The sequence below is a fragment of the Trachinotus anak genome, unplaced genomic scaffold, assembly GCF_046630095.1.
Source record: "Trachinotus anak isolate AG129_WGS33_773 ecotype Australia unplaced genomic scaffold, CSIRO_AGI_Tana_v1 ptg000016l, whole genome shotgun sequence".
NCBI classification, from domain to species: domain Eukaryota; kingdom Metazoa; phylum Chordata; class Actinopteri; order Carangiformes; family Carangidae; genus Trachinotus; species Trachinotus anak.
The window spans coordinates 23,572,899-23,585,089 of NW_027273867.1; the positions used below are offsets into that span (position 1 = coordinate 23,572,899).

The 12,191-nt window shown below is 40.5% G+C and overlaps 1 protein-coding gene across 3 annotated transcripts; it reads right to left on the reverse strand.

The window, feature by feature from the left end:
* LOC139634145 (serine/threonine-protein kinase SBK2) lies at window positions 1–7,052 on the reverse strand. 3 transcript variants are annotated; one of them, XM_071500432.1, is made up of 5 exons: window positions 6,724–7,052; window positions 2,968–3,112; window positions 2,673–2,875; window positions 1,939–2,100; window positions 1–1,739 (listed from the first exon to the last, which is right to left on the reverse strand). In XM_071500432.1, the coding sequence occupies exons 1-5, from the start codon at window positions 6,727–6,729 to the stop codon at window positions 1,101–1,103; spliced, it is 1,155 nt and encodes a 384-aa protein (XP_071356533.1). In that variant the 5' UTR covers window positions 6,730–7,052; the 3' UTR covers window positions 1–1,100. The 3 variants fall into 3 exon arrangements, with proteins under 3 accessions (XP_071356533.1, XP_071356531.1, XP_071356530.1); XM_071500430.1 differs by lacking the exon at window positions 6,724–7,052 and adding an exon at window positions 6,295–6,678; XM_071500429.1 differs by lacking the exon at window positions 6,724–7,052 and adding an exon at window positions 3,957–4,384.
* Between the last annotated feature and the right edge of the window lie 5,139 nt (window positions 7,053–12,191).

A 12,191-nucleotide genomic window follows, 5' to 3' on the forward strand; every position in this document is an offset into this window, starting at 1 on the left:
GATACATTTACAAAAACAGTGATTTTATTGTGTTTAAATTACTTTTTTTTAACTGCACATGTCTGTAAAGAGGGGAGACTTACATGAATAAACAGGTATTTCATATTGTACACTTGCATTGTAACCCCTGAAAGGCAGCATAACTGTTATGTAATATCTAATTTAATACATTAAAACATAACTTAATACATTGAATTTTGATGTGAAATCTAATGAACATTCAACCATACAAAATAATGGAAGATGTAGTTTTGTAGTTATGTACAAAATGCCACAGCAGCAGCTTAGGATAAATAAAGTGCTACAATACAAAATCACATTAGCTAAAAGTTGCTAGCTGCTAACAAGTGGCATATCTTTTTTTATCTCTGGTCGTATTTAAACTGGACATGTTTATGGCTGTAGAACTGCACCACTGCAGTCTGTGTACAGTTCATAACCTACTATGACGTGTTCTGCATTCAGATGTCTGGACCTAAATATAGACGCAACGCGTTAAAGAGGTGTCTCTTTCAAGGACATGATACCGTTACAGCACAAAACACAAGTTATCTCCAGAAATGCAGCTGTTGCACTTCTTTTTAAAGCTGATATATAAGATACAGTTATTACTACAGTCAATATGTTCAATTAATTAAAAACATACTGCTGAATCAATAAATTGACAGCTGAAAGCAGATTAGACCCTGATTGAAACAACCGTGGGCCTCCCACTGTCCCCCAGTTTCTCAAAATTGAAACCAGATTTCCCATAAACCATGTTGTTTTCATTTAAGGAAGGGGATTTTTCCACTGTTTTGTTTCTCGTGTTTGAAGGGGTTAAAAATGTGGGAGGGGGTTTTTCCACCTAGTGACAAAAAATGGTGAAAAGCGACCATCACAAGTTCTGAGAGTGTGAGGTGACGTCTTCTAACTGCTTGTTTTGACCAACAGATATAAAGATATGTAAAAAAAAACCCTATAAACAGACAAACTATATTTGTTGAGTAAAAACAATATTTGAGAGGTTTAATGAAATAACACTGAGATAACATGTACTGTCATTATAAAGCTGACAAACCACCAGTGTTGTCTCTTTCCTTATCGTTTAGATAATCTGCTTATCTCTCTCCTCTCCCCTCCATCTCCTTCATGTTTCTGATCGCTCCTTTCCCTCTGCTCTTCTTCCTCTCCTCCTCCAGCCTCACTCTCTCCTTCTCCATCATCCAGTCTCCTCCGAGGTAACAGAGCGCCTCCTCAGGCCGTCCACGAAGCCGTGGTCTCGGGTCAAGGAGCGTCTGGAAGAAGGAGCAGGCCAGCGGGGTGAAACATGCAAACTGGGGTGCTACAGGTGCACAGTCTGTCTTTCCAAGTTCTGAGGCATCTAAATCAATGGCATCCGGTGTGCTTTCTGGTTGTGGCTCTGCCCACACGTCCAGTTCATCTTCGGGGCCTTTTGCTCTGTCAAACCATTCCTGATATTTCAGGTATGAGTGGCAGTCGCTGGCTGTTTCAGCCCAGGGATGACTGCCAGTGAGCATGGCATAGGTTAGGATCCCCAGCGCCCAGCTGTCTGTGCTGGGCTCCACAGACACCCAAACTCTTGTTTTCTTCTTCTTTTCTTCATCCTCCTTAACACCATCGTTCCTGTCATTCATGCACCTCCAGCTGTCCTCATTTCCACGTGCAATCTCAGCCTCAGGGGTGCAGTAAGGGGAGCTGTACCAGACCTCTGGGACCCTGGTGCCCCTGGCCTTCACCTGGGGTAAAAGATTCATTTATTTGCTGTTAGATTTGGAGGATCTGTGGAGAATATCATTTGAACCCTGGACTCTTTTTGCCCTGTCTTCACTTCTCTTCTTCTCATAAGTGTATGGTAAATGTTTTAGCGACATGCAAAACAGTGCTACTCAGAAACGCTGTCATTTAACAGGTGAACGAATGTATCTTTAAACTGACCATGCCGAAATCTCCCAGTTTGACCCAGCGGCAGGCGGAGTCGCACAGGAAGACGTTCTCTGGTTTTAGGTCCCTGTGGACAAAACCAAGGGAGTGCAGATGGGACAGTGCACCACAGAGCTGGGACACCACCCGCTGACAGCAGTCCTCCTCCATGCCGACCTGAGCAGGGAGGGGGATGATGGAAAGAGAGGGATGTGAGTTATAATCAGAAAAAGAAAGAAGGAACCTGAAGAGTAAAGTTCTGTCTCTCAGTTATTCCGCAGTGTGATGTGGATTGGTTCTTCACACTTCACTGTGAAAACCTGAGCACATAAACCATGATACACACAAACTGTGTCCCAGTTCAGGGGCTGCAACTAGGCTGTCCCATTTCGAAGGCTCCTTCAAATGTAGCTGGGACATGAGGCCTTCTTTTCCTTGGCAACAAAGGATCCAACGGGTGGATCCTCCGTGGCCCAGCCTATCCCACGGTTCATTGCGAGCTGGTAATGAAAGCAAACTGACCGATATTGGATTTAAGCTCAACTACTAACGGTACAACTGTGAAAACCAAGGGTCTTAAAACCTGAAGTTGTTGTGGAAAAAGTTATGTGTTGCCAGGGTTGCTAGGGGACAGGAGCAATGGCCAGGGCGGGCACAGTTCGGCCTTCGTAGTCTATGACGGCTACTAAGCACCGCACCTTTTATAACCACAGCCATGGTGTATGTTTTACCATGAGAAAACTCTATACCTCAGGCACAATGACGTCGTAGAGGTCGCCAAAGAGACTTGCTTGTTGCGCAAAGACATAGTGCAACGGTGTGGAGTAGGCGATTCCCAGAGCTCTGGTGAGGGATGGGTGGGTGCAGAACGACAGGGAGAGGTTGTACTCCCTCAGGAAAGAGAAAAGAGACGTGGACTCACGAGGGAAGAACTTCAGCGCCATCGGAGTACCTGGAGGACAAGAGGAAGTGACACTGATGTAGAGTAGGACTTATGTTAATGTCCTGAGGCTATAATGACCAAGTGTCTGTTTCCCCCCTCACCTCTCTTCCTGTGAACAGCCAGCATGACTTTTCCATACGAGCCTTCACCCAGGAGCTTTAGGACCTTGAAGTGGGCCGACGTGTCCATTGGTGTCAGAGACTGAGCCGTCAGATGGCACATCTCATCCAGGAGCTTAGTGGCAGCCTGGAAAATAAAAAAACAGAATAAAAACAAGTTTGATTAGGGCCAATACAGATTACATGACAGCCCCACACATCATTTTTAGATCTCAGACAAAAAGTCTTCACAAAATCTGCGCTTGGCCTGGTCAGGATGTGTCCTCGAGCAGTTCTTACACAGATCCTGACCTCGTCATGAGTCGTCCCAGATGCTTAGTCATGTTTCAAACACTGATTTAGTCAAAAATGTCACTGGCTTGATATTAAGCAGACGTTATTCCCTAGCGAGTAAGTTCATGCATTTTTTTGTTTTTTCTCAATCATTCACTCTTGTCACAGATCTTTGTAATTAGACTAATCATATATAATAGATACACATACAAATACTAATCAATACACCTTGTCTGACTAAGGTTTGCACTACATATAGGTGGAAACCCCCTTAAAGACTGGGGCTTGCATCCTGACTCCTGTCTGTGGTTTGAGATACAAAATCACTTTGGTTACTTTTAGCAAAAGTTTGTGGTTTTGGTTAAACATGAAAAAAAAACCATGTTGAGTCTGTAGTCACTGTGGACTTTTCCGTAGCCTATTAAACCCGACCACAATCTTTCCCCAACCTAAACCGACTGCTAAACAGAGCCATGAAAGCTTTAATAAGCCTGTCGTCACTGCACAGCAAATGAATGTCAGCGAACATCTTGCAGAAACGTTCAGCATGAAGGTTGCTCATGATGTTACTAGAAAACTTAATCTGCTCTGTTTTCCTTCAAAATGTGTTTGTAATGTCAGAGACGTAGAAATCACACACAGGACGCTGGTGCTGAACAGTTTTATAGAAGACAGTCATCGCTAATGCTGTTACTCACACCTGTGTGTTTCCTGGTGCGGTCAACAAGAATCCCGCCTGTTAACTTGTTGACATCCACGTATGATGCTTCAATAATTAAACGAAGGGAGGGAGGCGGCATGGATCAAGGGCTTGAGAACCAAATTAATCATTTTCCTGCTTCATATTTGATTCGTCAGAAACAATAATGTTGACTAAATGTCTAAAAGCTTGAATCAGAGTTTATACTGCAACATTTGAGCTGAACAGAAACTGAATTTGAGAGGTTAAAGCTCTTCTGAGTGGAATCCCTCACAGCAACAACTGTTGTCATGATGACTGTTGTCATGGCGACGCCAGCAACACTGATCCGTGGGTATAAACATGTCTGTTAATAGCCTCATGAAATCCTCACACACACACACACACACACAGGTCTTTGTTTTGTCTGGTGGAACGTCGATCTTTCCACCACCACAGCTGCCACCCGTGGGCCCCGGCTGGGATTTGGTGTCACTATGTGTCCACACAGGGGCCAGCTCATTACAGCTCATTAGAGAACGTCTCAGAGCCATGAATGCGCTACACACAGATACACAGAATGCTCAGCAGGGCGTCCGTTCACACCAGCAGTCACTGAGACAAACGCTCACACAATTTTGGACACATTTTATATTGACATGCTGATTTTTACCCCTAAGATTTAAAATCAGCATCATGATGCAGCGGCTGCTACAGATTTCCTTGTTTCTCTGTAAAAAGCTTTTCCACTAAGTGTGACAGTATTTTTAGTGTGGGTGGTCTCAGTGGAAGCTGAACTCTGGCCCCGTCACTGTTTGTGTCCTGATCTAATTACTGAGTCATTGAGATCAGTCTGAGACAAATGTTTTTAACACCTAAGGCTGAAATTTTAAATTAGTGAATAAAGTTGCTTTTAAATTGTGTCTATATTGAGTTTGGCAGCGGAAATAAAAGGTTATTGGAAATAAAATAGAGTCAACTTAAATAGCTGCTTTAATTTTAAGCTTTTAAAAGTTAAAGTAACTCCTAGTCTTTCAGTTCAGCAGAAAAAAACAAAATCACCAAATTAACAGATGGATGGTTTTCACTAAACAATGATGATGATGTAGCGGTACATTCATATTCCTGCTCAGATAAATAAAACGTTTGCTGATGGTGTGAATAATCCAGTGGAGGTGCAGGCGGAGGTGTGGAGGGGCAGGGGTTCAGAGGGTATTCAGTGGGCTGCGTAGTTGACGCGCTCAGAGCAGATCAGGTTTAAATGAGTGAAAGAGGAGGTGACTCCAGTCTGAGCCAGAACAGAACAACTGCAACTGCTTCTGTGAGCGATGACGGGCCCAACGCCAAGGTTGCATAAGGCAGACACATGACGTTGGACCTGCAATGTAAGTGTGTGTGTGTGTGTGTGTGTGTGTGTGTATGTATGTGTCAGAGATAAATGTCCTGGTGATGTCCTACATGGTAATGGATCCCTGAGGACCACAAACATCCACATGATGAATGACAAGATGTTCTGTCCATCCGTGTGTGTGTGTGTGTGTGTGTGTGTGTGTGTGTGTGTGTCAGTGTACTGGGACGTACACACTTCTGTCAGCACCGGCACACATCCATGAGTCAACTCAGCTTTTAAAGTGTCCACCTTAAACATGTTTTACCACAACAGAGCATGTGAACTTCACACATTAACAAGAACATGTATATATATATCTCTATATATGTAGAGAGAGAGAATGAAAGAGAGAAAATAACAGAACAAAGATAAGTGAAAATGTAAATTATTTCTGACATTTCCAATCAATATCTGATACCACATATTCATTTTTATTAAACATTCATTTGAGGAATTATTTGCTGTTACATTTCTTTTTTAACTTGCAATTTAACACGTGCAATAAAAGCTGTAATTTTGTCATTTCTTGGTAAACTGCCAGTAGTTATATGTGCAAAAATCATATAAAACCTATAATTATTACAGTTTTTCTAAAATGATCAATTTAAATTTCACAACACGTGATGCTCATAAGAAATCATGAGACATATTATCAGACAGGATGTAAGCAGAAGACAAAAGAAGAAAAAAAACAAAACTCTGCAAATAAAATAAATAGCTTAATAATTCATGGAGTAACTATGAAAAGAAAATGTTATTTATATCATAGAAAAGGATAATTATGTCTCTAAAATCACTTTCACAAAGCACTGCACGTAAAGTTTTACTGCTTATCTGACTGGATAGACTATAAAGAGACAGTATTACTTATGACCACTTTGTGCACTGTATCTGCTCATACACTGATAATTATTCTACATCTGATTTTAAAGGGTCAGTTCACCCAAATTACAAGTTTCTTTCTCACATGCCACTGCAGGTACCTCTCCAGGCAGGTTGTGTGGTGTTTGGTTGATTGATCCATTTGTATCTGAGATTTCTGCGTCCAGCAACATCACTGTCTCTGCTGCTGTGGATGATCCACAGACACTGTTTTCACAGCAGCTATTTTTATGGTAGAAAGTCCTTTCAGTGAAAAAGTTCACAGTATTGATCAATGCTGTGATCTCCGAAACTCTAAGTCTATTCACCTCTATTCTGTTCCGGTGTTGACAGAACACTCAGCTGCTCTGATGGGAACAAAACTAACTGCATGACTAGATTCAACAACAGGTGACTGAGAAAATATGTTTTCTTTTTCTTCACAAATTGGATGAACTGACCCTTTAATCTCTGCACATTTTCCCCATGGTGCATTCGGTGCAGCGAGCGAATCCCTGCACCAGCTCTGACTTACTGTCATGTTGCAGCTGGAGTTCAGTTCAGTGCCTTTGATCCTCAGTTGGATTTACGTTCTGCTCTTCACTCAGCAGGTGCACCTGTTGGGACTCTCATCTGCTGCTCTGTCACTTTTCTGTCAGATCTCAGCCGGCTGCGGTCGAGTTGGTTGCTCTGCAGATTTCAGTCAGAGGAGGAACTCTACAAACTGTGCAGCTGGCTCTTTGGAGGATTTCATGTCTGCTGCTGCAACTTTTATCCTAAAGCGATCTGTCCTCACCTCCACTCCTCCCCCCGTCCTCCCTCTGCTGCTGCAATGTGGGCTGGATCCTGAAGAGTGTCATACATGTGTGTGTGAGTGTGTGAATGAGCGAATGTGTGTTTGCTTCCAACCTTCCTAATTTGGGTTCAGAATAGTCTTTGGCAGGTGAGGCGTCCATATTTGTTTGATTTTAAGGTTTGGTTAAAGTTTTAAAACTCAAAATGTCTCACATGTAATTACAACTTGTTGCCCAGAAAACTTAATAACGACAGCTCTGACATGACGTGAATGCAGCATAAGATTCATAGCATGAAGTGGAAATATCCCAAAGGATTCTTAGGCTTTGCAGAAGTAGAACAGCTGGTGTATCAACAAAAGCAAAAGCAAAAAAAGTGCAATGGAAACAGGTCGAGTGAATAAATCATGAGGTCACCGACACTGGAGAAAAGAAAAGCTGAAGCAGATGAAAACATCAGAAACATGTTTTTCACATTTTCTTTTGCAGGTTTTCTGGAAATTTGTATCTGAATTTCGATAGAAACTTGACTTTAACATGTGTAAATGCACAAACGTGTGTCTGTCTGTGTGTCTGTTTGTGTGTGTGTTTGGCTGCTGTACAGTGCAGTGATTTGATGATTCACTCATTCTTCTCTAGTTTTGTTTGTCTTATGTGTCAAACGTCTCCTGACACTTCCCAGGCCATCAGTGTGAATAATAATCGTGTTCTTAATGTCTTGTCTGGTAAAAATAAAAGTTTAATAAAAAATGAAAATAAATATTCATGCATAAATAAGACAGAGAAACATTTTGGCCAAATTACAGTAAATGTCCTAGCAAATGAGTTTTTCCACCATAATCTTGATAATTACTTGAATATTATATGAAATTCCTAAAATGTAACTTCTGTTTATTACCACCAACAAGACTGAAATTATCCTGCACTGGTTGAGACATGGACTGTGCTGTAGCATAAATACACACAGATTCTTTCTATGTGAAAATAGTAAATCAATAACAAATACATTATTGATTATGATTGATCTGCAGCATAATGATGTGCTCTTTCATGTTTCTTTCTGTAGCAGATGCATGATGATATTTAGTAGTTACTTATTTTGATGATAAACATCATTTTTGTGTAATAATATAAAAAAAAGTGTAGAAAATATCTGTCAGTCAGCAAATCACCGGTCACTCTCACCGTCTACACACACAACACGGCTTTCTTTCCTCTTCTCTCACTTTTAATCCAGCTGAAGGGTTTTCCTCTGACACCCAGACACTCTGTGGGCAGCAGATCCCACTCTCAGCTGACCACAGTCCACACATACAACTGCAGCATCGCTCAGACGTTCCCTGGAGGCTGGCATTGGTTACAGGGAAAAGTGTGTGTGTGTGGCCACATGTCAACACGCTGACATTATGCAAGTCACTGTGAGTTACTTCAGTTCACAGCTGAACAGGAGCAGCTTTTACCCTCAGAGCTGCACGAGTGTTTGCATTTCAGCAGAGTTTTACTAAAACTGTGACATTTCTCAGTTTTTCAACCCTTTGAAAAAGTCTACAGGAAAACCAGATCATGTCTGTAGTATTGGAACCTAGTTTTTCCCATTTTCCTAAAAGAAAGTGAAGTAGTCACCATCATATCTAAACTGTTCCAAACACTAAGATTTCTTCTGCCTCTGTAACTGTATGTTTGTCTCTGAATAAGATCATCATAAAGTAGGATTGTATCAAACAGTTCAACAGTATGTACCAGTCACATCTCTTGTTCAAATGTTATTAACCCTATAAAACCATTTGTATCATATTTGATACACGAGTTTCTGAGACCTCTATCTTATCAACATGATCAATACTTTCCTTAAAAACCTGTTGTATATGATCTGACACATCTGTTCTGCCCTCCAGTGATTTATCATTCCACTGCAGGCAGTGGAAGGGCTTTTTTTGGCCTTTTCAAAATGGCCACTTTCATTAAATCATCCACACGCTTTTGGCAGGAAAATCTTTGCTAATTTTCAAGAAGTTATGGTAAGGGTAACATTTATATTGTTACTCATTTTTTTAAATAAATATTTGCTGTATTGAAACAATGCGTAATTACTTAATAATTCCTTCTTTATATTACAGTTAAACTGTGTTAAAAATGTGTGTATCAAATTTGATACTGCAGGTATATAAGGTGCTTTATCCCTGAAAGTTCATGTCACATTTTTGTAATGCAATCTACATTATGCCTACCACAATACAAACACACACTATTTTATTGATTTAATTAATCTAATTAATGACTGAAATGCCATCTTAAAATACATTTTGGGTATTTTCATAATAACAAATCCTCTGAAACCATAATCGCTATGCTATATTGACCAATCAGAGAGGAGTCAGTGAAAGGCAATGCAAAAAGGAAAGAATACAGACGGAGAAAAATACAATATCAAGCTCCATCTGTCAATTTCATTGCATGTGTTGAGGAAGGCACAGAGGGCAGGTGTGACTGGACACCATACATGTATTTCAAACACTTTGTCACTGATGAAATGCTACAGGAAACTGCAGGACAAACAAACCTGTACAGTGTACAAAGAGAGGGCAAGTCAGTGAACACAACTGCCAAAGAGTAGGAGCAGGTTCTAGGCTTGTGAAACATTGGGATTGCAAATCCAAAATTTACATAATGGTTCCCAGACCAGCCATTGTTGAAACATATAACAAGTTCATGGGAGGTGTTGATCTCCTTGACATGCGGTCTGCACTTTACAAGTTCAGCTTCAGATCCCAAAGATGGTACATGTACATCTGGTGGCACACTGTTACAGTGGCAGTCATCAATGTGTGGAACCTCTACAGAAGAGGCCAGAAGAAGATAGAGGCCCAAATGAAACCCATGGCTCTGTGAAGGTTTCAGGCTTTGGTTGGCACTTCTCTCACAAGCTCAGGAAAAGCCAAAATCAAGTGTGGCAGACTACTGTCGTCTCCAGAAGATGCTCCAACACCACCCCGTGAAAGGCCAAGCTGCAGTGTGCCTCTCGATGTGAGAAGGGACGGCACTGATCATTTTCCAACATGGTACACCCAACAGAGATGCAAGCACTGCACCGGCAATCACTTCTCACATGTCTACTGTGAGAAGTGTAAGGTGCATCTTTGCCTGAACAAGAACAGAAACTGTTTTTGTGCCTACCACAAAGTGAAATAAAAAGGCTGTAAAAAGTTTTATGTTAAGAAAAACAAAGAGAAAAACTGCCTGAAATGTTCTGTGTTTTCAAAATGTAATGGGCAAACTTTGTTTTTGTATCTAAAATTAACATTGCTGTGAGCAAAAAGTTGCCAAAAATGCCCAACGTATCAAATGTGATACAAAAAAATAAGGATCTCAGTTCCAAAAAATTAGAATTTTCTGCTATTTTCTGATGGGTCAGGCTTTATACGTTTAATGACTTTAAACATGTAAAACATACAAAAGAAAATGTACAAAATGTATAAATAGCAATGGAAAAGTCACCTCAGCACATAGTTATTATTATCATTAATATTATTAAATATTATATAATACGTAGAAAACAACGATGCCAGCATCTCACATTAATACATATACGTAATATAAAAAGCTCATAAATAGGATCCTAAATAGTAAAAAACACAACAAAAAACAAAACAGCAGTACAAAAATAATGATAACTTCCACAACATTTTAACAGTCTTATCCCGTTGTGCCCCACTGGCAACAACTGTTGCCAAAGTCTATCACTGTCATTTTTGACTCACTATAAAAAATCTCAAAGGTACTAATGCAACTTTTTCCACTTATGTGCTAGTAGACAACTTAGACAAAGGTTTTGATTTCCCAAAAAATGGTTTCCAAGTGCTTCCTATTGCACGACATCATCTGCTTCCTGCTCCTTCCGGCTGAAGACATGGCGGATGCAAATCTTCCTGGAATTTTCATAAATTTCTTATGATTTTCCCCCCAAACATATTTATAATTATTTAATCATTCAAGTCTCTAGAGTAAAAAAATTGTACCTAGGATAAATATTTTTTTGTTCATGGGCTTATTTCTGTGAGTCATACAAATGCTATTTTCTTCAAAACAAAGTACAAAATGGAAAAAAATAAATACATAACATGATTCAGAGGGACTCAACTGATAGAATGATATGCCTTACAACTCTGAGAAAAATCTGGGCACAAACGGGTTAAAGGGAGTAAACATAACAGGTGAACTAGTACCACAGTTTTTAAAATGCTACATGTTTCATACACAAGATTCCTTACAAACCTGCGATAACCCTACATTCTGTCTTACTTAATAAATAAACAAATGAACAAAACTGAAATTCTTTAGTCATGCAAGTATGCTAGTGGTTCTGAGAAACTGTATCTAGGCCAGGGGTGTCCAAACTTTTTTCACCCGGGAAATATGGAAGTTGCCACATATGGAAAATATCCAAACAGCTGGGCCCTGTACCGTAAATATTTCAAGCTTGTTATACAAATAAGTTGTTTGGCTTGTTAACAGATCAACTAACATTTGTTAGAAAATGTTATCAACATAAAATGACTAGATTTATCAAGTAATTGGGCTTATTAACACATGGATACTGTGTCATATATTTTGAACTCCCCTATAATGGGAGCAACGATGCGGCGCTGTGGACTGCAGGGTGGCGGGAGTCAGGTTGGTGGCTGAGCTCACAGGTCACAGCTCAACGTGTATATGTCTGTACCATGGATGTATTATCAGACCTGGACACCGCTCAGCCTTGCAGCCATTTTTTTCCAGGGGCCACTTGTGGTATTGCAGCGAAAAATCCCCCCAAAAAGCATTTTCCCCACAGAGCGCAACAGTAAAAGAGAGGCCTGTAACACTGTTAACAGACCCCTCCAGCTGTGCACACAGCCGAACATCAATCTGTCTCTTCTACATGTTTAATCCACGGGGTTTTAATCTGTGTCAAAGTTTTTCAAAGCTCAGAAAAGTCTTTTTTCTCTGAGTGACGTCACCGCTGTGTACGCGCACTCTATCCGCGGTCCCGCTGTGTCTCGGGAACGAGCATGGTTGCTAGGTTACTGCTAGTGATGTCAGGACGAGAACAAGTTAATGAAAAGTGAATAAACAACAAAGGCGAGTTTTCTTCTACACATCAAGTTCATTGATTTTGTGATTTTTTGTCGCATTTATTCGTCACTTCTTACACTTTTTTCAGGAATATTAT